The 25218-nt window shown below is 42.1% G+C and overlaps 1 protein-coding gene across 2 annotated transcripts in view; it reads right to left on the bottom strand.

The window, feature by feature from the left end:
• The window catches only part of LOC311145869 (low density lipoprotein receptor adapter protein 1-B-like), a 76078-nt gene extending 55736 nt beyond the window's left edge, over window positions 1-20342 (bottom strand). Inside the window, exon 1 of one of the 2 annotated variants that reach the window (XM_084182218.1) lies at window positions 20121-20342. In XM_084182218.1, the coding sequence (XP_084038344.1) occupies window positions 20121-20244 (124 nt within the window). In that variant the 5' untranslated portion in view covers window positions 20245-20342. The remainder of the gene's footprint in view (window positions 1-20120) is intronic. The other variant, XM_084182219.1, reaches the window with a different exon arrangement.
• Between the last annotated feature and the right edge of the window lie 4876 nt (window positions 20343-25218).

The following is a 25218-nucleotide window of genomic DNA, read 5'->3' as shown; positions in this document are numbered from 1 at the left end:
CACCCTGGCCTTGATGTTAGCCCTATCAACTCCAAGACCCCAGCAAAAAAATGGCTTTTCAATTATACGACTTTCATTTATCTGTATGTCCAGCCCTTATATCTAGCCTCACAATTAAGTGTTTTACCATTTTATTTTCAGGACAGCCAGGGCTACAACTACACAAAACAATTTGACAAACAGTTGCATTCATTTGTTTTATTGACAAATGTCAATAAATAAATAAATAAATACAAAGTATGCCAAAGCAAAAATCGGATCAAAATGAATTGATATAAATGCTGCTCACTGGGAAATTAATATGCAACTAGTCAGTGACAACTGTGTGGAGTTTGGAGTTTGTGACAGCAACTATGTGAGCTTATTACAGTATTATAGACACTATGTCCTGGGATTTCCTATGCTCTATGTAGAAGAACACTTCACTTCTAACGACTTGTGTGGCTTGTGAACGTCATAGAGCAAAACATGACATATGTGTGTTTGAGAGAATCTCAGCTTTTCATAGATCGCTTTTAGTAGTTTGTAGCTCAAACCATTCGGACTCTACAGACGTTTTTGTATAAAAGACCCGGCCCCAAGCCCCTTTGGGATCCGCCTTTGTCTCACAAACACCGTTCTGGTTCAGCCCCCGTTAATCACAGACTAATGGTTGGTATATACGGATGCAGAAGAAATAGAATCAAAATGGTACAACCCAGAAGTCTGTAGCTCAAACACACAATGTTTAAAAGGCGTTAGAAGTCCAAAACGCGCCAGCGTTACGGTGGGACTCATTGGATTAACGTCCACAGACGGACCGGAATGGACCAAATCTGAACCTATCATAGACATATGTTTCACAAGTTTGGCTAGCACAGTACAGTGAGTAGAGCACAGTAGAGTACAGTACAATACTGGGCTCCCGAGTGGCGCAGCGGTCTAAGGCACTGCATCTCAGTGCTTGAGGCGTCACTACAGACCCCCTGGTTCGATTCCAGGCTGTATCACAACCGGCCGTGATTGGGAGTCCCGTAGGGCGACGCACAATTGGCCCAGCGTCGTCCGGGTTTGGCCGGTGTAGGCCGTCATTGTAAATAAGAATTTGTTCTTAACTGACTTGCCTAGTTAAATAAAGGTAAAATACAGAAGTGTACAATACAATACAGTGAGTAGAGCACAGTAGAGTACAGACCAATACAGTATTATAGTACAATACAGTTAAGAAAAGTATAGTACAGTATATTGTATGCCACCTTATTTATGTGGCCACCTGGACAAGCTGTCCCAGCCGTGGAACTCTGGGACGTTATTTATTGTCCTTTCTCTAATCTCTCTCTACTCTCCTTCTATACTCTACTGCATTGTATTGCACTCTACCCTACTCTGCTGTGCTCTATTGTATTGCACTCTACCCTACTCTGCTGTGCTCTATTGTATTGCACAGCACTCTAATGTGCTCTGCTGTGATGTCCAAACTTGTGAAACATGAGGAGAATGACATTCATATCCATAATTACTCATTTCTGTGTAGTACAGATCAGGGACCCATGATGTAATTCAGTAACCGTAATTCCTTTACCGGGTGTAAAGCCACTTCACTTACTGTAGTTCAACAACCAAAATAGATTTGTTCAAACTCAAGGTGCATTGCCATAGCCGACACCCAATTCCTTCTGCAGACTTTGAATCATTAAATCGGAGCAGATATTTAACATTGTTTTTGGAAAATGTGGTCGCATAAAAAGCTGAGGAAGATTTTACAGTAATTCCGTTACCAGAGTTTGCATCTGCACAGTTCTTCCAATAAATTCATTTTTGTATATTTTCAAGTGGAATTTGTAAAAAGTAGTCCTGTATGGTTTGTTAAACTTTGAAATCAATGGTTTTTGTTTGGCATACATTTTAAAGTAAAAAATATATAATAATAATACTACGGAGTCAAGGCAAAATTCCATTAACGTGGAATTTCTCATAACAAACAATAAAATAATTTTAAGTTGCACTATGCAGAAATCGCTCCGCCATTTCCTGGTTGCTGAAACTAAGTTTGCCTAATTTCAGTTTAGTTGACAAAATAAACTAGTATAGTGTAGAGAATCATTGTACCATCTACACCACTGTGAAATATAGTTCCCATAACCAAAAATATTGTTGTTTCAGCTGTTTGAAGCTGGTGTATAAAACCGAAAGACAAAAAAACAAAACTTCAGAACGGGAAGCATAGAAATAGAGCACATAGAACAGCTCTACCACCTCAGACTTGCTTTCAAGTACAATGATAGATCTATAACTCACACTTCTATGTGAATTTGGTCAGGTCGCTCCAAAAGTTACATATTGCCACTTTAAGAAACAGGGTGACTAACCCCTGTGTGGGATAAGCCAATCTAAAAAGAAAAACAGTGACAAAGCATGATTGTGCAGTTCCATCCCATCCACACACACAGTGCACGTGTGGCTCCATACACAAGCAGACTCCAGTGATACTGGAGATGTAACAGGGCTACGTCACTGGGGATTTTAGAACTCCATAAAGGAATCATGCAGGAAGCAATCTCCATTACAACCTGGCAGTGCTTTTTGGATGACTTTGTGCAGGGGCCACAATTCCACTGCACTGGCCAGAGGCAGAGGGCAAGAACTAGCCAGGACAGAGCAGAGGAAACTACAGCTCCAGTATGTCATGTCTGTTTTAGAAGGCCAGAAAAGTAGAGCCTAGAGACTTTTACTCCTCCATGGCTCTATGGCTTTCCACATCGTGTCACCACTGATATTCTGGTTACACAGGCCACAATAACCAGTTGGCCACACTCGTCAACATAACACCATGTTACAGCAACAACTACCACCAGGGGAAACACTATTATAATAGTTGATAAACCAACACATTGAGTGGTTAAAGAGTCCACTTGGGGCATTCCCCAGGCGTCCATCTGTGGATGTCCTGGATCAACTGGTCAAGCATCTAAATCCAGTCTTTCCACTGTAAAAAGGGCTCCAGGCAGATAAGTGACAGTTCCTAGGCCAGCACTTAGGCAATGTGTCTGAAGCGCAGACAGAGGCATACAGACATAACATGGGGAATTGTTATGGCCTGAGAAGAGGGTAAAGGTTGATGTCAAATAAAAAAATGTGGACAAACTAAAGCGAATCAGACACTATAGCTGTGCAGAGTAAGCCTTTATCAGCAGCACTGCCAAAATCACGAGAGCTGTTTGTTGTCAGCAGGAAATGACATACAGTGTAGGTGTCTTGCTCTATTCTATGCTGAAGTCAGGCAGGGGATGGAAAACAGAAAATGGATAGTAACCGTTGTCGAGTCTGACACCTCGGACAAGCTCACGTTTTAAACGTATGGAAGCCAGAGGGCATTGCAAAAACAGAGTTTTCACCCAAAAACAACTTGTTTAAAATGGCTAAAGGGTCGATCCATGTCATTTCAGCAAGCCATAACACTCACCATCTAAGATTGTTCTGAAATATTTTCTGTAGTTAGAAACAGATAAAATACGCATTCTGGAAGCATTAATTTGATCTCTGAGAAATTGCGCTAATTGATTGCACCCAAAATGTCAATTTTAATTCATAGGATTAGGGATAGTTTACCCTGTAAGCAGCCTATAGACCAGGTATGACAGCAAATGCTAACCTTTTAGCATTTGTGGCACAAATCCAATGCAAGTCAATGTACCTATATCATTTTCACATATCCAAATCATCTATAAGTAACCTAATTGAGTTACAAAATCTATTTTTAGATACTTTTGGATGATTTGTACATGAAGCGTGAAAAAGCTAATATTAGGTACCATTGACTTGCTTTGGATGTGTCACAAATGCTAAAAAGTTAGCATTTGAAACAGTGGTCAGGTAAACAAAACCAAAGCATGGGCTGCTCTCATACCAGAGGGGTATCCTACGAAGCAAGCTAGATCTACTCAGGGTTTTCTAAAGCTAACCAGCTTCAGTTAGCTTCACATTTCAGCTCAGGCTTCATTCGTAATACGACGGTGGATATTGCTTGTCCGCCTGCCACGAACTCTAGCAGGCTTGTAACTGCGTGTGCATGTCACACATTGCTAGTCGAAAGCCAAACTCTTCATCGAGACAACGGTGAAACATCAATCCATTGGCCGAGTCAGCGCCACATTTTAATTTGTGCCGAAATCAAAATGGAAGTAAAGTTATCTTGCAAATTCAGCAGGCTATGGTGTGCTTACTTATCGTTATTGCAGACTTTGGTGTGCTTTGGGGTACTTATGAAATGCACAAACACAACCACCTTTTTTCCCCCACTCATCGTGATACAATTATTTTATTAAGTCATACAAGTGTTACTGTGCGTAAAGTTTAAAATGCATTCAATCGTTACTAAATGTGTAATGTGATATATTTTAACATTACTATACTGAACAAAAATATAAAACGCAACATGTAAAGTGTTGGTCCCATGTTTCATGAGCTGAAATAAAATATCCCAGAAATGTTCCATATGGCGATGGTCTTGTAGCCCATTCCAGCCTTGTGTAGGTCTACAATCTTGTCTCTGACATCCTTAGAGAGCTCTTTGGTCTTGGCCATGGTGGAGAGTTTGGACTCTGATTGACTGATTGCTTCTGTGGACAGGTGTCTTTTATACAGGTAACAAACTGAGATTAGGAGCACTCCCTTTAAGTGTGCTCCTAATATCAGCTCGTTACCTGTATAAAAGACACCTGGGAGTCAGAAATCTTTGATTGAGAGGGGGTCAAATACTTATTTCCCTCATTAAAATGCAAATCAATTTATAACATTTTTGACATGCGTCTTTCTGGATTTTTGTTGTTGTTAGTCTCTCACTGTTCAAATAAACCTACCATTAAAATTATAGACTGATCATTTCTTTGTCAGTGGGCAAACGTACAAAATCAACAGGGGATCAAATACTTTTTTCCCCTCACTGTATGCATCCTTACTCAAACGCATCCCAACAAGTATGAAAAATGTATGCACTCACTAACTGTAAGTCGCTCTGGATAAGAGCGTCTGCTAAATGACTAAAATGTAAATGTTAAATGTAAGAAGCAATTCATTACCATTCATACACGTATCCTCCACTCCAATTTCAGACAATTTCCTTTTTGTTCCAGTTTGATACTACTGTTGTCCATTCAAAACATTAGTCTTCACCAATTTGCACGACGTGCTGCTTGATTCGAACTCATTATCCTCTTCCGCCATCTTTCCCTCCTTCCAGACGGCGCAATCTATGATGGAATGTGCTTTTAGATATCCATTATAGAAGGCATTCTGCAACATTGTTACAGAGAATTTGTTGTTCTCCTGATCTGGAATCCCTTCCGGGATGGCTACAAGGCCCTCCCCCACCCTCCTTTCGCCAAATCAGATCACGCCTCCATTCTTCTCCTCCCCACTTATAGGCAGAAACGTACACAGGAAGCTCCCATGGTAAGGACTGTTCAACGTTGGTCTGACCATTCGGAATCGATTCTTCAAGATTGTTTTGATCACGCGGACTGGGAATAGTATCGACGTACACACTGCCTCGGGGCATAAGGAAGTGCTTAGAGGATGTTGTTCCCACTGCGACAACTTTAACTCATCCAAACCAAAAACCATAGATAGATGGCTGCATTCACCACTACATTTAACCATGGCAAGGTGACTGGGAACATGGATGTGTACAAACAGACCAGATATGACCTCCGTAAGGCAATCAAAGAGGCAAAACGACAATACAGATACAAATTGGAGTCTCAATTCAACGGCTCAGAGACGAGACGTAAATGCCAGGCACGTCGCGGACACTGACGCCTTGCTCCCGGACGAGCTAAACACCTTCTTCGCCCGCGTCGAGAAAAACAACATAGAGCCGCTGACACGGGCCCACAACGCTCACGAGGACTGTGTTTACTCGTTCTCCGTGGCCGACGTGAGTAAGTAATTTAAGCGCGTTAACACTCGCAAGGCTGCCGGCCCAGACGGCATCCCAAGCCACATCCTCCGAGCATGTGCAGGCCAGCTGGCTGGAGTGTTTACGGGCATATTCACTCTCTCCATATCCCAGTCTGTTGTCCCCACTTGCTTGAAGATGTCTACCATTTTCCCTGTACCCAAGAAAGTGAAGGTAACTGAACTAAATGAAGTGCTTTGAGAGGCTAGTTAAACTCTACGGGATCGGTGTCCCTTATACGGGACGGTTTTGCTCAATATGCGATATGTGACTAGAATGGTGTTGTAAACAGCAGCCAACTTTCCGGGACATAGACATGTCTTATATGGGCAGAAAGCTTAAAGTATTCTTAATCTAACTGCAGTGTCCAATTTACAGTAGCTATAACAGCTAAAAAAAATGCCATGCTATTGTTTGAGGATAGTGCACAACAACAAAACACTTATCACGGCAACTGGTTTGGTACATTCACCTCTGAAGTTAAATAATGTACTTACATTCAGTAATCTTGCTCTGATTTGTCATCCTGAGGGTCCCAGAGATAAAATGTAGTGTAGTTTTGTTTGAAAAATCTATTTTTATATTCAAATGTAGGAACTGGGTTATACAGTTTGACCTCTGACTCCACACCCACCCCGCCCGGCCATCTAGATGTGTGAAGGTTAGTGGCTTTTCGGTAGGAAGCTAATGATCCATTATTTATGACATTCCTGGGAGTGTGCAAACTTACATGTTGTATTACCATAGCATTTTTGTACGTTCTCTATAGTTATGTACTTGAAAACCAATTCCGCACATTTGGGAAAACTCCTGGCAGACTTGATCCAAATTTTGTGTAGTGATGTAATTCTTCACTGGATCAGTCTGAAACTTCACACACACTGCTGCCATCTGATGGACAACATCTAAATTACATTGAGAATCCTACATCACTGTCTGGCCATTCTCTTGCATTTCAAAGATGCTGCAAAAAATAAATGTGCCGAATTGTTTTTTTGTTTGTATTATCTTTTACCAGATCTAATGTGTTATATTCTCCTACATTAAATTCACATTTCCACAAACTTCAAAGTGCTTCCTTTCAAATTATATCAAGAATATGCATATCCTTGCTTCAGGTCCTGAGCTACAGGCAGTTAGATTTGGGTATGTCATTTTAGGCGAAAATTTAAAAAAAGGGTCCGATCCTTAAAAGGGGACCATCTCACCTTACCAAACACAACAGATCCATCGCCCCAACAGATCCACGGACCAACGTAATAGCCATTGCACTGCACACTGCCCTATACCACCTGGACAAGATAAATACCTGTGTAAGAATGCTCTTCATCGATTACGGCTCAGCCTTCAAAATTATAGTGCCCTCCAAGCTCAAGTACAGAAGGTAGGTAACAACACCTACGCCACGCTGATCCTCAACACAGGGGCGGCCCCTAAGACCCAGCTTGGCCCCTAAGACCCTCACAAACTTCTACAGATGCACCATTGAGAGCATGCTGTCGGGCTGTATTGCTGCCCGGTACGGCAATTGTACCATCCGCAACCGCATGGCTCTCCAGAGGGTGGTGTGGTCAGCCCAACGCATCACTTGGGACACACTGCTTGCCCTTCAGGACATCAACAGCACCCAGTGTCACAGGAAGGCCAAGAAGATCATCAAGGATCTCAGCCACCCAAGCCACGGCCTGTTCACCTCGCTACCATCTAGAAGGCGGAGACAGTACAGGTGTTACGAACCGGCTCGTAGCCCGTAACAAAGAGGGAGGCAACGCAGAGATAAAGAAATAACAAACATATTTATTAAATAAAGTAAACTACATCCAAGTAACAATGGTGTGTGTAGTCAGTAATCAGTAGTGTAAGTGAGTGGATGCGTGCATAGATGGTGATAATGAGGGGTGTTGAGAGGTGCCAAGACAAATTAACACAAAGAAGCCCCAGAATGTCATGTCCAAAAACAACAGTGTGTCTGCATGGAGAGAGTCTCCTCGAAGTATGGAGGAAAGGTGTATTTATCCCCGAGACACGCCCGAGCCCAGGTGTGTCCCAATTCACTGACGACCCTCCCAGCTCCGCCCACCGACAGACATCCTATTAAGGAAAACAAGAGCAGAGAGAAAGAATACGGCAGACAGAATGGGAGGGTTGTCATCCCCCCAATAAAACCGGGGACCACCAAGGACCCTGGAACACCACACCAACCAAAAACTAAAAATGTAAATATTTCAACAACAAACAAAAAAAAATATATATATATATAAACACAAACAAAATACTGCCCTGGTTAAAGCTACCCCACTGCCCCAGCCAACCTCATCCTTCCCAGACCTCAGCAACCTTTGCTCTCTGGAAGCAACCTTTAAGAGCAAAGACGAAAATGAGAACAGATGATAGGAGCGACAGAACAGGACAATACAAAATACCAAATAAACAGCGGCCGGTCACGTGGACGACACGCATACGTCACAACACTCGGGGACCACACGCATGACAAAACACGTGTCCACCAGTATCTGCATAAACCACTATGTCGTCCAGATAAACAGCGCACCCAACCAGACCGGAGACAAGCCTATTCATAAAGGTGCTGAAAAGTGGCAGGTGCGTTCCGCAGGCCAAAACTCATAACCGAATACGAGTACAGACCGGAGGGTGTAATAAAGGCAGAGATTTCGCGTGCCCTACTCATCAGTGGCACCTGCCAATAGCCCTTTAACAGGTCAAATTTACTCACAAACTTCGCTGCTCCGACCTGATCAACGCAGTCCTCCATCCGAGGAAGAGGAAACTAATCTGGCTTAGTGACACTGTTTACGTTACGGTAGTCTGTACAAAATCTGTTTGTCCCATCCCGTTTACTGACAAAGATACATTGTTATTCTTTGTCTTTATTTCTTTATTGAGTTTATTTTTACAGGGACAGTGCACATTAATCAATGTTTCTCCAAAAGTGCAGTTTTTAGCCAGCCAGCTAATTTTCAACAGCAGTCCCTGGGCAGGTTATTAAAAACAATTACAATACAGACAAACGAACAATGAGCAGTGAGCACATGCAGAGCAACATAGGACAAGCAACACATAGCACTCAGACTGACAGAGCAATTGCACCATTTAAAAAAAATATATATATACAAAAGCAACAAACAGTGTTTCACACACACCTCACAAGCTACAGACAAGATTCAACGTCATTCTTCACTGTTGCATATTACACACATATATATATATATATATATATATATATATATATATATATATATATATATTAGTAAAAATGATTATTGTTTTCATTTCACTCAATGGTCATGCTGCTGGTCATTCCATCAGACCCCCTCAGTCTTTACTCTGCCTCCACCCCAATGAACATTTATTTATTCATCACTGCCACAGTTGTTGTTATATATACACAGTTGAAGTCGGAAGTTTACATACACTTAGGTTGGAGTCATTAAAACTTGTTTTTCAACCACTCCACAAATGTCTTGTTAACAAACTATAGTTTTGGCAAGTCGGTTAGGACATCTACTTTGTGCATGACACAAGTAATTTTTCCAACAATTATTTACAGACAGATTATTTCAATAATAATTCACTGTATCACAATTCCAGTGGGTCAGAAGTTTACATACATTAAGTTGACTGTGCCTTTAAACAGCTTGGAAAATTCCAGAAAATAAAGTAATGGCTTTAGAAGCTTCTGATAGGCTAATTGACATCATTTGAGTCAATTGGAGGTGTACCTGTGGATGTATTTCAAGACCTACCTTGAAACTCAGTGCCTCTTTGATTGACATCATGGGAAAATCAAAAGAAATCAGCCAAGACCTCAGAAAAAAAAATTGTAGACCTCCACAAGTCTGGTTCATCCTTGGGAGCAATTTCCAAACGCCTGAAGGTACCACGATCATCTGTACAAACAATAGTATGCAAGTATAAACACCATGGGACCATGCAGCCGTCATACCGCTCAGGAAGGAGACGCGTTCTGTCTCCTAAAGATGAACGTACTTTAGTGCGAAAAGTGCTAAACAATCCCAGTACAACAGCAAAGGACCTTGTGAAGATGCTGGAGGAAACGGTACAAAAGTATCTATATCCACAGTAAAACGAGTCCTATATCGACATAACCTGAAAGGCCGCTCAGCAAGGAAGACGCCACCGCTCCAAAACCGCCATAAAAAAGCCAGACTACGGTTTGCAACTGCACATGGGGACAAAGATTGTACTTTTTTGAGAAATGTCCTCTGGTCTGATGAAACAAAAATATAACTGTTTAACCATAATGACCATCGTTATGTTTGGAGGAAAAAGGGGTCTTGCAAACCGAAGAACACCATCCCAACCGTGAAGCACGGGGGTGGCAGCATCATGTTGTGGGGGTGCTTTGCTGCAGGAGGGACTGGTGCACTTCAAAGTAGATGGCATCATGAGGAAGGAAAATGATGTGGATATATTGAAGCAACATCTCAAGACATCAGTCAGGAAGTTAAAGCTTGGTCACAAATGAGTCTTCCAAATGGACAATGACCCCATGCATACCTCCAAAGCTGTGGTCAAATGGCTTAAGGACAACAAAGTAAAGGTATTGGAGTGGCCATCACAAAGCCCTGACCACAATCCTATAGAAAATGTGTGGGCAGAACTGAAAAAGCGTGTGCGAGCAAGGAGGCCTACAAACCTGACTCAGTTACACCAGCTCTGTCAGGAGGAATGGGCCAAAATTCACCCAACTTATTGTGGGAAGCTTGTGGAAGGCTACCCGAAACGTTTGACCCAAGTTAAACAATTTAAAAAGGCAATGCTACCAAATACTAATTGAGTGTATGTAAACTTCTGACCCACTGGGAATGTGATGAAATAATTAAAAAGCTGAAATAAATCACTCTACTATTATTCTGACATTTCCAATTCTTAAAATAAAGTGGTGATCCTAACTGACCTAAGACAGGGAATTTTTACTAGGATTAAATGTCAGGAATTGTGAAAAACTGAGTTTAAATGTATTTGGCTAAGGTGTATGTAAACTTCCGACTTCAACTGTGTGTGTATATACAGTGGGGAGAACAAGTATTTGATACACTGCCGATTTTGCAGGTTTTCCTACTTACAAAGCATGTAGAGGTCTGTAATTTTTATCATAGGTACACTTCAACTGTGAGAGACGGAATCTAAATCCAGAAAATCACATTGTATGATTTTTAAGTAATTAATTTGCATTTTATTGCATGTATTTGATACATCAGAAAAGCAGAACTTAATATTTGGTAGAGAAACCTTTGTTTGCAATTACAGAGATCATACGTTTCCTGTAGGTCTTGACCAGGTTTGCACACACTGCAGCAGGGATTTTGGCCCACTCCTCCATACAGACCTTCTCCAGATCCTTCAGGTTTCGGGGCTGTCGCTGGGCAATACGGACTTTCAGCTCCCTCCAAAGATTTTCTATTGGGTTCAGGTCTGGAGACTGGCTAGGCCACTCCAGGACCTTGAGATGCTTCTTACAGAGCCACTCCTTAGTTGCCCTGGCTGTGTGTTCCAGGTCGTTGTCATGCTGGAAGACCCCAGCCACGACCCATCTTCAATGCTCTTACTGAGGGAAGGAGGTTGTTGGCCAAAATCTTGCGATACATGGCCCCATCCATCCTCCCCTCAATACGGTGCAGTCGTCCTGTCCCCTTTGCAGAAAAGCATCCCCAAAGAATGATTTTCCACCTCCATGCTTCACGGTTGGGATGGTGTTCTTGAGGTTGTACTCATCCTTCTTCTTCCTCCAAACACGGCGAGTGGAGTTTAGACCAAAAAGCTATATTTTTGTCTCATCAGACCACATGACCTTCTCCCATTCCTCCTCTGGATCATGCCGATGGACATTGGCAAACTTCAGACGGGCCTGGACATGCGCTGGCTTGAGCAGGGGGACCTTGCGTGCGCTGCAGGATTTTAATCCATGATGGCGTAGTGTGTTACTAATGGTTTTCTTTGAGACTGTGGTCCCAGCTCTCTTCAGGTCATTGACCAGGTCCTGCCGTGTAGTTCTGGGCTAATCCCTCACCTTCCTCATGATCATTGATGCCCCACGAGGTGAGATCTTGCATGGAGCCCCAGACCGAGGGTGATTGACCGTCATCTTGAACTTCTTCCATTTTCTAATAATTGCGCCAACAGTTGTTGCCTTCTCACCAAGCTGCTTGCCTATTGTCCTGTAGCCCATCCCAGCCTTGTGCAGGTCTACAATTGTATCCCTGATGTCCTTACACAGCTCTCTGGTCTTGGCCATTGTGGAGAGGTTGGAGTCTGTTTGATTGAGTGTGTGGACAGGTGTCTTTTATACAGTTAACGAGTTCAAACAGGTGCAGTTAATACAGGTAATGAGTGGAGAACAGGAGGGCTTCTTAAAGAAAAACTAGCAGGTCTGTGAGAGCCAGAATTCTTACTGGTTGGTAGGTGATCAAATACTTATGTCATGCAATAAAATGCAAATTAATTACTTAAAAATCATACAATGTGACTTTCTGGATTTAGATTCCTTCTCTCACAGTTGAAGTGTACCTATGATAAAAATTACAGACCTCTACATGCTTTGTAAGTAGGAAAACCTGCAAAATCGGCAGTGTATCAAATACTTGTTCTCCCCACTGTAATATATATATATATATATGGTGCTATTTCTTTTTATACTGTTGTTTATTACCATTTTCATTATTTTATTTCAACTAGTCCTGCATGTCGAAGCCTAAGACTTTCACTGTACCCTGCAATCACACCTGCAACCCTGTACGTGACTATTAAAACACTGAATCTGAATACATGGAAAGCGACAATACACAGCTAGGGATTATGTTCCCAAATCTGATTGTCCTTTGCCATGTCTTTGCTTTTTGTGAAGGTGCGATAGGTGGTGCAGTTGTGTGTGTCTGATGGCAGCGTGTTCCAGACATGGGAAGCTCTCACAGAGAAAGCAGTTTGACTAAAGATGTTTTTCCTTATGGAAGACCTTGTGAATCTGCTGCCATGGGTTAGGGTTTTCTGTTTGGCAAAAGTACTAAGTGGAGGGGGAGCAAGGCCATTTAGGATCTTGAATACAAGACAAGCGTTGGTGCATTGCACAAGATTATCCCAACTCAGGAGCTCATGCATTCTGAGGATGTAACAGTGGTGATGGCTATTGGGCTTTCTATCAGGAACCTTGAGAGCCTGTTTGTAGACAGACTGAATTAGTTTTTATGTTGTACAGCAAGCTTGGCCCCAAGTAGTCAAGCAGTATGTTAAGTGGGGGAGTATCATAGCTGTGACTCTGAATGCCTTGAATTATGCAATGTGATACTATGTGGTTAATGGTTTGTGTAATAATAATAATAATAATAATAATAATAATAAGCCATTTAGCAGACGCTTTTATCCAAAGCGACTTACAGTCATGTGTGCATGCATTTTTACGTATGGGTGGTCCCGGGGATCGAACCCACTACCCTGGCGTTACGAGCGCCATGCTCTACCAATTGAGCTACAGAGGACCACGTGTGACACTGTACAATTGCTGCAGAATTGAGAGATCTCTCTTGAAAACGACACTAAATCTCAATGGGATCAATAAATGATGGACAAATAAAAGGCAGGGTTACAAAATAGACAGACTGGGGGGGAAAGAATGCTATGTGCATAGATGCCAAAATAAAAACAAACAAAAATAATCGGCATGCATGTACAGTGGCTTGCGAAAGTATTCACCCCCCTTGGCATTTTTCCTATTTTGTTGCCTAACAACCTGAATTTAAAATTGATTTTTGGGGGCTTTGTATCATTTGATTTACACAACATGCCTACCATTTTGAAGATGCAAAATAATTTTTTGGGTGAAATAAACAAGAAATAAGACAAAAAAACGGAACACTTGAGCGTGCATAACTATTCACTCCCCCAAAGTCAATACTTTGTAGAGCCACCTTTTGCAGCAATTACAGCTGCAAGTCTCTTGGGGTATGTCTCTATAAGCTTGGCACATCTAGCCACTGGGATTTTTGCCCATTCTTCAAGGCAAAACTGCTCCAGCTCCTTCTAGTTGGATGGGTTCCGCTGGTGTACAGCAATCTTTAAGTCATACCACAGATTCTCAATTGGATTGAGGTCTGGGCTTTGACTAGGCCATTCCAAGACATTAAAATGTTTCCCCGTAAACCACTCGAGTGTTGTTTTAATAGTATGCTTAGGGTCATTGTCCTGCTGGAAGGTGAACCTCCATCCCAGTCTCAAATCTCTGGAAGACTGAAACAGATTTCCCTCAAGAATGTCCCTGTACTTAGCGCCATCCATTATTCCTTCAATTCTGACCAGTTTCCCAGTCCCTGCCGATGAAAAACATCCCCACAGCATGATGCTGCCACCAACATGCTTCACTGTGGGGATGGTGTTCTCGGGGTGATGACAGGTGTTGGGTTTGCGCCAGACATAGCGTTTTCCTTGATGGTCAAAAAGCTCAATTTGAGTCTCATCTGACCAGAGTACCTTCTTCCATATGTTTGGAGTGTCTCCCACATGCGTTTTGGCGAACACCAAACGTGTTTGCTTATTTTTTTCTTTAAGAAATTGCTTTTTTCTGGCCACGCTTCAGGGTGCAGCTCCTTCAGGGTTATCTTTGGTCTCTTTGTTGCCTCTGATTAATGCCCTCCTTGCCTGGTCCGTGAGTTTTGGTGGGCAGCCTTCTCTTGGCAGGTTTGTTGTGGTGCCATATTCTTTCAATTTTTTTAATAATGGATTTAAATGGTGCTCCGTGGGATGTTAAAAGTTTTGGATATTTTTTTATAACCCAAAAGTTTGATATTTTTTTATAACCCAACCCTGATCTGTACTTCTCCACAACTTTGTCCCTGACCTGTTTAGAGAGCTCCTTGGTCTTCATGGTGACGCTTGCTTGGTGGTGCCCTTGCTTAGTGGTGTTGCAGACTATGGGGCCTTTCAGAACAGGTGTATATATACTGAGATCAAGTGACAGATCATGTGACACTTAGATTGCACACAGGTGTACTTTATTTAACTAGTTATGTGACTTCTGAAGGTAATTGGTTGCACCAGATCTTATTTAGGGGCTTCAGTGAGGGAAAAAAGTATTTGATGCCCTGCTGATTTTGTACGTTTGCCCACTGACAAAGACATGATCAGTCTATAATTTTAATGGTAGGTTTATTTGAACAGTGAGAGACAGAATAACAAAAAAAATCCAGAAAAACGCATGTCAAAAATGTTATAAATTGATTTGCATTTTAAATGAGGGAAATAAGTATTTGGCCCCGTCCATCGTCCCTTTGATGCGGTGAAGTTGTCCTGTCCCCTTAGCAGAAAAACACCCCCAAAGCATAATTTTTCCACCTCCATATTTGACGGTGGGGATGGTGTTCTTGGGGTCATAGGCAGCATTCCTCCTCCTCCAAACACGGCGAGTTGAGTTGATGCCAAAGAGCTCGATTTTGGTCTCATCTGACCACAACACTTTCACCCAGTTCTCCTCTGAATCATTCAGATGTTCATTGGCAAACTTCAGATGGCCCTGTATATGTGCTTTCTTGAGCAGGGGGACCTTGCGGGCGCTACAGGATTTCAGTCCTTCACGGCGTAGTGTGTTACCAATTGTTTTCTTGGTGACTATGGTCCCAGCTGCCTTGAGATCATTGACAAGATCCTCCCTTGTAGTTCTGGGCTGATTCCTCACCGTTCTCATGATCATTGCAACTCCACGAGGTGAGATCTTGCATGGAGCCCCAGGCCGAGGGAGATTGACAGTTATTTTGTGTTTCTTCAATTGTTGTCACCTTCTCACCAAGCTGCTTGGCGATGGTCTTGTAGCCCATTCCAGCCTTGTGTAGGTCTACAATCTTGTCCCTGACATCCTTGGAGAGCTCTTTGGTCTTCGCCATGGTGGAGAGTTTGGAATCTGATTGATTGATTGCTTCTGTGGACAGGTGTCTTTTATACAGGTAACAAACTGAGATTAGGAGCACTCCCTTTAAGAGTGTGCTCCTAATCTCAGCTCGTTACCTGTATAAAAGACACCTGGGAGCCAGAAATCTTTCTGATTGAGAGGGGGTCAAATACTTATTTCCCTCATTAAAATGCAAATCAATTTATAACATCTTTGACATGTGTTTTTCTGGATTTTTTTGTTATTATTCTGTCTCTCACTGTTCAAATAAACCTACCATTAAAATTATAGACTGATCATTTCTTTGTCAGTGGGCAAACGTACAAAATCAGCAGGGGATCAAATACTTATTTCCCTCACTGTATGCACGCACCACTTTTCCGTTATTTATTTTTCAACGTTTTTTTTTCATTTCACTTCACCAATTTGGACTATTTTGTGTATATCCATTAAATGAAATCCAAATAAAAAATCATTTAAATTACAGGTTGCAATGCAACAAAATAGGAAAAACGCCAAGGGGGATGAATACTTTTGCAAGGCACTGTACAAGGCCAAGCCCAAAGCATGAGCGCCAAGAGTTACTTTATTTGGGATTCGAACACAAACATTCTATTTAGTATACATCATGTAGGAGTGGAGTACACCAACATTGAATCCAGGTGTGTTTGGACTTGTAGGTGCTTTGCATGGACTCCAGACATCTCAATAACAAGACCCTGAATACTTCTGTTTTGTGGTCTCAGCATTTAAAGCAGCATGCATCACTTGCCCACAACGAAACACAGTCTGTCTTGCAGCAGTGGTATTCTTCCTGTTATGACAAGATGAAACAAGTTGCTTTCCATCAACAGTTGACGGCAGCTACCGGTGCACTCTACACTAGCCATGCTGTATTGAAATAACCACATAGAAACAAGAGGCAGTTAAATCAGTGTTTTGACCATAAACACTACCTGACCTTGCTGTGAATAGGCAGCATGTGGGTGAGAGGAAATGCTGGTTTTAAGTCATGTGGGCCCTGGCCATCACAGGCCAGGGCCCACATGACTTGCATATAGAGAGGTCAACAACATAAAAGATGAAGATGCAACACTGCCCTGATAAATCTGTAACCATGATTATAGATGTGCATTATCAGCTTCCACCAACTGTGGCTGTTGGCCACGCATCGTCCCTGCCGGGAGACTGGGGACAGGAAGCAGGCCTTTAGAAAGCCTCACTATTCGCCCAGAGAAAGTGGACCAAAACAAAGCATTGACGGCACAGAATGGCACGTGTGGCATCATGCTGCCATGTCTGCCAACTACCCCACTGTCTATGAAGAAAAGGAAGGCGAGACAAGGGAGAGGGCGTTGTTCCCTCTGTGAAACCAAACAAAAAAGGTTTAACCAAGCAGCTACTCCTCTTTTTGAAAAGCCATACTACAGTAGTGTGATCATATGCACCCACCCGGGTGACTGCACATCGCATAGCTGTCTGTGACAAACCACTGAAGACAGAGATCAAAGCCATTGTGAGAATCCTGCAGCTCCCCAGCCAATGGTAGTGCATGAAGATATGGAGAGACTTTGAAGATGATTTATCTATACTGAACAAAAATATAAACGCAACATGTAACGTGTTGGTTCCATGACCTGAAATGTTTACAAAATCCCAAAAAAAATTCACACGCACAAAATGTCTCTTAAATTGTGTGCACAAATTTGTTTATATACCTGTTAGTGAGCATTTCTCCTTTGCCAAGATAATCCATCCACCTGACAGGTGTGGCATATCAAGAATCTGATTAAACAGCATGATCATTACACAGGTGCACCTTGTGCTGGGGACAATAAAAGGCCACTTTAAAATGTGCAGTTTTGTCGCACAACACAATGCCACAGATGTCTCAAGTTGAGGGAGCATGCAATTGGCATGCTGACTGAAGGAATGTCCACCAGAGTTGTTGCCAGATCATTTTATGTTCATTTCTCTAACATAAACTGTCTCCAACGTCGTTTCGGAGAATTTGGCAGTACGTCCAACCGACCTCACAACCGCAGTCCACGCCAGTCCAGGACCTCCATACCCGGCTTCTTCACCTGTGAGATCATCTGAGGGGGGGGGGGGGTAGGGGGGTTGCTGAGGAGTATTTCTGTCTGTAATTTGTACTCCTGAGTGGCGCAGTGGTCTAAGGCACTGCATCGCAGTGCTAACTGTGCCACTAGAGATCCTGGTTCGAATCCAGGCTCTGTCGCAGCCGGCCGCGACCGGGAGACTCATGGGCGGCGCACAATTGGCCCAGCGTCGTCCAGGGTAGGGAATGGCCGGCAGGGATGTAGCTCAGTTGATAGAGCATGGCGTTTGCAACGCCAGGGTTGTGGGTTCGATTCCCACGGGGGGCCAGTATAAAAATAAAAAATTTAAAAAAACATGTATTCACTAACTGTAAGTCGCTCTGGATATGAGCGTCTGCTAAATGACGTAAATGTAAAGCCCTTTTGTGGGGATAAACATATTCTGATTGGCTGGGCCTGGCTCCCCAGTGGGTGGGCCTATTACCCTCCCAGGCCCACCCATGGCTGCACCCCTGCCCAGTCATGTGAAATCCATAGATTAGGGCCTAATGAATTTATTTCAATTGACTGATTTCCTTACATGAACTGTAACTTAGTAAATTGTTGCATGTTGCGTTTCTATTTTTGTTCAGTGTAATAAAATAAGTAAAGAAGTCATTGTTTTTAAGCCAATTTACCAAGTGTTGATCATGTGTTTGAAAGGGGTCTACAGCTTCTGTTGGTTTTTAGGCTACACGTTCACCAAAAACTGAAACTAAATTGAGCCCCCTCTAAGACCTCCCTGCTACCACTCCTTTACACATTTTGCTTCACAAAAAAATTATTAAATTTGTTTTCCGAGCCATATCTCGTGCCGGCTCCGCAGTGTCTTAATCTAAACAGGAAGCCTGGCCGACCCTAGCCCTTGATCATGACTCTCAGTTCCATTCCACATATGAGTCATTGGATGAAGGCGTCTTCTGTAGGGTTGCATTTTGTTAAGAAGCGACGCTCTGTCTGAACATTAACAGGCATCGCTTGCGGTACGGTTTTGGAAGCATAAGGACCTTATCTTTCATATCGGTGAGAAATTATTTTCACAAAACAAAAGGTTAAATTGATACACACCTTTATAGGGTTAGGGTTCCCACACGGCCATATTTCCATGTTACAGCATTTACAGAAGACAGAGTGGACTACCTGTGCTAATTAGCTATCTGTGTTTCCGAACACCTGTGTGTAAACGGAAGACAGCCGCCAAAAACGTGTTATCACCCGAAAAATACTGTCGGCTGCAACTGTTAAAACAGTAAGTGTGTATTTGGCATTTGTGAAATTATTTTGATACGATCTGAAAGTAGAGGGATTTAGGTTTCTAGAACCGTATCGCAAGTGAGAATCGATTCTCGTTTAGATGGACTAGGCTATTTGGATGTTTTGGCTTCCAGGGCCAACTCTCTTTAAACTGAACATGCAAGTTCCTTGGACTAAGGAGTAACTTTAGGCTCAATACAGCTGTAAGCAATAGTATGGTCGGAATCTATTTTGGCTAGACGCTTCCTAGGGAAAATCTGGTATGATAGCCAGAGAACTAACCTTATGAGTTTAAACAATCTTCCTAGCACGTTTTAGCTTTAATGATCTATCGGCAATCACGGAAAAATAATGCATCAAATTAAATTGTGCTTGTCACATTCGCCGAATACAACGGGTGTGTAGACTTTACCATGAAATGCTAGCCTACAAGCCCTCCCCATCGATGCAGAGTTTAATAAATAAAACTACCAAAATTGTACCAAGAGGAATAAAATATACAATAATTAAGCTATATAAAGGGAGTACTAGTACCAGATAAATGTGCAGGGGTACGAGGTAATTGAGATACATGTACATAAAGGCAGGGTAAAATGACTAACGTTAAGAATCAGGATAGATAACAATAGGAGTAAGGTTAAGAATAAAGAATGGAGTAGCAGCTGCATATGATGTGTGAATGTGTGTCGGTATGCGTGTGAGTGAGCATAAAGTACATTCAGTTAGGTACGATTTCCACTTTCAAGTACTCAACTTTACTCTAGCTACAGAGGAACAAATTGGGGAATACAGCAGGAAGCTAAATTCGGTACCTAGCCTATACGTAGAGAACTACATAGAAAATACGTATACCAAACATTTCCGCTAACCTTTTACTAGTATCCACATGCTAGCTAGTCAGCTCACTACCAATACTTACTTTTATGTCTGCCCACACTCCATGACTGTTTAGCGAGACTGGGGCTGCGAATTATTGCCCTTCCTGCCGACTTCAAAGCGTCCATATCGTAATCCAAAATTGGGGCAAAGAGCCCATCAAACATCGATTCTTGTCTCTCGAAGCACTTGGCTTGGTTTGTCACACTCTCCCAAACTTTTCCAGCGGTTTTTTCCCCCACCTGCTTCAAAGACAGCCCAGAATAGATACATTATCATATTCGTCCGCACTGGGCGGTGTTATGTAGCTAGCTATGTAAATTACCGGATAATATATGTGACGTATATTTGTGGAATCCATAACAGAGATATGGCTATAATGACGAGATGCCAATGTCTCCGCCCTAACAATGGGATTCGTTGTCCACAGAGCGGAACGGCGGGCTGTCAAGCTCCCGCCTATTCCTCTCTTTGGATTGGTGGATACATCTCCTTATTTAAATATTGTTTTGAATATTCGATGAGGAGGGGTTGACGTTAACCGACTGTATTCAATTGACCGTGAGACGCTGTGCTAGCCTCATGAATATGCAGAGACAGTCTCGAACGTCTACAGGGATAACTCCGATATAAAGTGTTTTTTTCTCAAAGTTGCCCGGATGTCACGTGCATCACACTTATATCAGTACACTCATAACAACCTAAGCATTACGAAACTTCTATTATATCAAATAAGCCTCACGTATCAATATAGCAATTTATGTTTATCTTGACTAAATTCGACACTCACCCCCCCCCCCCCCCCCCCCCCCATACAAAAACTCCTCACCTGCTTAATAATTAAGGATCTACTTAATGTGGACACATTTGGGGCAGCGATAGGGCTCTCGCGTCACCTCCCTCTCTCTGTCCATAATTGCAGGTCGCTACGCAGCTCTTTCCGGGCCCTTGTGTCTCGCGCAGGTTGTGCCTTCACTGTGACTGATTGTCCTATTCTTTTGAATAGCGTAGTTTATCAGAATATCAACAAAATAGACATGAATTACTACCTATTACTACTAATTGATGTGTTCATGGGTTAATAAAATGTTCATGATGAATATGTCGACTAGATAAAATAATTCAGAGTTGCCATATATTATGTAGATTACATTTACATTTTACATTTTCGTCATTTAGCAGACGCTCTTATCCAGAGCAACTTACAAATTGGGTGATATTTGATTTATGAACGACTGAATTGACAGGACTCCTGTCATAGGCTATAATATTTGTCATCATTAGATAATGTCCACTGCCCAGATGTTGGATTTCCTCTCAAGTAACACATTCATTTGATACATATTTCAGATCTTTAGATTTTCTCTCAAGTTACACATTTCATATACATTTAAACCCGAGTCCCCCCTCCCTCCCCCTGTGTAACCCAAGCCCCATTCTCCCTCTGTGCCATGACAGGCAGGCCATCATATAAATGGACAGACAGCTGCTGGTGGAAAAACAGAGCCAGTGCCAGTGAGCCTTTGCTCCATCACCATAGACCCCAGCTCTCAGCAAGTCCCTCCAGACTACCTTGTTCCTGGCAGACTCTGGGTGACATGCTCACCTGTCTGGAGACAGGCTGTGTTGCAACACCCTCCCAGGCCATAACAAAAGCTCTTCTCCCCTAGATTCATGAAGGAATGGTGGCTGTTTTTCCTCAATATAAATATTTAGAGTTGGCTCTGGTTGAATCTGAATAATGAAACTGTGTTCCACACATGAGTGATATGACTGTTTCATGATCATTACACAGGTGCACCTTGTGCTGGGGATAATAAAAGGCCACTCTAAAATGTGCAGTTTTGTGACACAACACGTCACAGATGTCTCAAGTTTTGAGGGAGCGTGCAATTGGCATGCTGACTGCAGGAATGTCCGTCCACCAGAGCTGTTGCCAGAGAATTGAATGTTAATTTCTCTACCTTAAGCTGCCTCCAACATCATTTTAGAGAATTTGGCAGTATGTCCAACTGGCCTCACAACCGCAGACCACGTGTATGGCGTCGTGTGGGTGAGCGGTTTGCTGATCTAAACGTTATGAACAGAGTGCCCCATGGCGGCGGTGGGGTTATGGTATGGGCAGGCATAAGCTACGGACAACGAACACAATTGCATGTTATCGATGTCAATTTGAATGCACAGAATTACTGTGCCGAGAACCTGAGGCCTATTGTGAGGCCCATTTTTTTAAAGGTATCTGTGACCAACAGATGCATATCTGTATTCGCAGTCGTGAAATCCATAGATTAGGGCCTAATTTATTTATTTCAATTGACTGATCCTCATAAGAACTGTAACTCAGTAAAATCGTTGCATGTTGTGTTTATATTTTTGTTCAGTATAGGTAAGATCCTTATGTTGTACCTCAGCAAAAGGTGCGCTTTCCACATTGAATTTCCTTGAGTTTACATCAGTCATCACCTATTCACATTGTGCACTCAGGGGTTTGGAATTCAAAATATCCAGCACTTCCAGATTTCAGGAGATGACATGCCACAGATATAGAAAGAGTTCTACAATGTATTGTGTTCCCAGGTGCATTAGCATAGCTGGGTTACAAATAGTACAAATGACAGTCTCACAGAGCTCCTTTGACATGAATCAGAGGCTACAGATCAATGAGCAAAGCTTTACCTTGTATGAGCAATACAACTGGCATCTAATACCAAGGGACTCTGATCACTCTGGCGATAACTAAACCAAATATTTTATAGATACATGTGTCTCTTGTAATAACACATACACAACTTTTAGATATACATATTCATGATTTGCTGCCATAGCTATACTTTGATGAAAGCCTGGAGAAGTTATACTGCCAATAAATCTGTCAGTTCCACTGAAACCCTGTTCAAAGTCTGAGCATAGCTGACACTCCTAGACTTTAAAGCAAAAAGATGAATGTAGTTTATATTTTTCAGAATCAATTAATTCAGCAGTGGAGGAAAGAGAGAAACACAGTGGTCCAAGACAGGTTCAGGTGAGTAGGTTGATTTTAGATGTGTGTATTGTTAGATATTACTGCACTGTTGGAGCTAGGAACACAAGCATTTCTCTACACCTGCAATAACATCTGCTAAATTTGTGTATGCAACCAATAAAATTTGATTTGATGTAGGCAGTCGCTGAAAGCACATATTTGATATAAGATGAAGGTCCTCTGTAGCTCAGCTGGTAGAGCACGGCGCTTGTAACGCCAAGGTAGTGGGTTCGATCCCCGGGACCACCCATTCACAAAAATGTATGCACGCATGACTGTAAGTCGCTTTGGATAAAAGCGTCTGCTAAATGGCTTATTATTATTATTATTATTATTATTATAAAATGCAGCCAATTCTTGCTCTGCTGGCAGGGGGAACGTGTGAAATATAATTATTCATGTGTAAAGAATGTACTACTTAACTATAACTCATGCACATCATGTTTGTTTAATAGATAGTCGGATAATATAAATCTTTGGCATTGTCTTAAAAATCAGTTGTGGTGAGCAGCGAGTGTCTATCCACAGGAGTACTGGTTGTCCCCTCACAGAAATAGGCCTACCTTATTCCTTTTGTTCTGCTCACGTAATTCACACCAATGGCCTCATATCACATCCTCATTGCCAGCACAGTAGATATCTATTTAATAGCAGACAATCGAAACAAATCAAAATGCTGAGCTAAATTTGCATTGCATAATGGCTTTATGCTTTGTTTACTGTATACTTTGCCAGATTCAGATTGCTTGAAAATACCCATTATAATCTGTCAAATCTGAATGGTCAATGTGCCAAATTGATGTTAACTTGGAACAAAGCACTCAGGATTAAATATATGCAATTCATTCTTATATTTCTGCAGATTTATGCCTGATACGGTTCCTCTATATGTGAAGTGGCCAAATATGCATGGCTTTGAGGCCTCTATGCCTTGCAGTGTGGAATGCCCATGCAACTCAGCTGTATAAAAACAGCCGCAACAATACCCCCAAAAAACTTGATCAATGTGTTTGTCACAGAGTATTTGGATTCAAAGCAATTGAGGGAACTCTTTGTAAAGCCGTGCTTTCATGCATCATGTTAAAAGGGTTAATTGAGAGCAACATCTTGACGAACCTGAAATAAAAAATCTAAACATACAGGCAGCCCATACTGTTTCCATTTACAGTTCCATCATTTAGAAATCATTGGCCTTGAGGTCATTCTATTTCTAAAAGCCTCATCTAATGATTATTTTTCTCTGTGGCGCTCAGACAGCCAAAGATGTGGATAGAGAATACAGAGGGTTCAGTGACAGAAGAAAACAGGGCGGTGGGTTTAAGTGCTCAGACTGGTCTGGGGATTAAGGTAATCAATATATTAGGCCTGCGACCTCCACCAAATACCATCTTATGTGTCCCAGGCCTGGCTGAACAGCCTATTGCACAGAGGCAGCTAGTTTATTAGCTGTGATTGGATTTCATTTTAGATTGCAAAAAAACACACTGATGCACATTTAAGATAGCCAAACCACACAGCTGAACATGAGTGAGCTGAGGACCAGAGGCTTTGTAACACTGAAGAGATGGACACTGCCTCCTAGTGGGAGTGAGATGACCATAACATTTAATTGCTCTTTCAGACTTCACAGATCACTCTGCTTGATGTTTAATTATTACGTCAAAGGACAAGGAAAGGAACTCTCGACTGAACATTTGCATGAAAATAATTTATTCCTTGTAAACCTCAGAGTGTGAGAGCAGACCTGGGGAGAAACAGAACAGTGACTGCGGGAATAACAAAAAAAAACGTGTATACTTTCAATATCAGTTGAAGGACCAACTGACTAAACTGTAATTTGCACAAAAAGCTTTTCCATATACAGTAGGTCATAACCACACACACAAATTACCATTTCAGATGACAGCAAAACCACATCTGGCTCAAGCTATTCCTCCCTGCAGGGAATGACAATACCAAAAAGGAGTAAGGAAGAAATGGTTGACTGTTCTTAACACCCATGGCCCAGGCAGTTTCCAATACTGTTTCATTTACAAAAAGAAAACGTCATTTCCTAGTCCCTTACTTTCAACTACGTAAACAGTCTACTACAAACACGTGAGCAGTTTTCCCACCTTCC

The sequence above is a fragment of the Coregonus lavaretus genome (assembly GCF_964263955.1).
Source record: "Coregonus lavaretus genome assembly, chromosome: 18".
Lineage (NCBI taxonomy): Eukaryota > Metazoa > Chordata > Actinopteri > Salmoniformes > Salmonidae > Coregonus > Coregonus lavaretus.
This window is presented reverse-complemented; position numbering and strand designations above follow the sequence as displayed.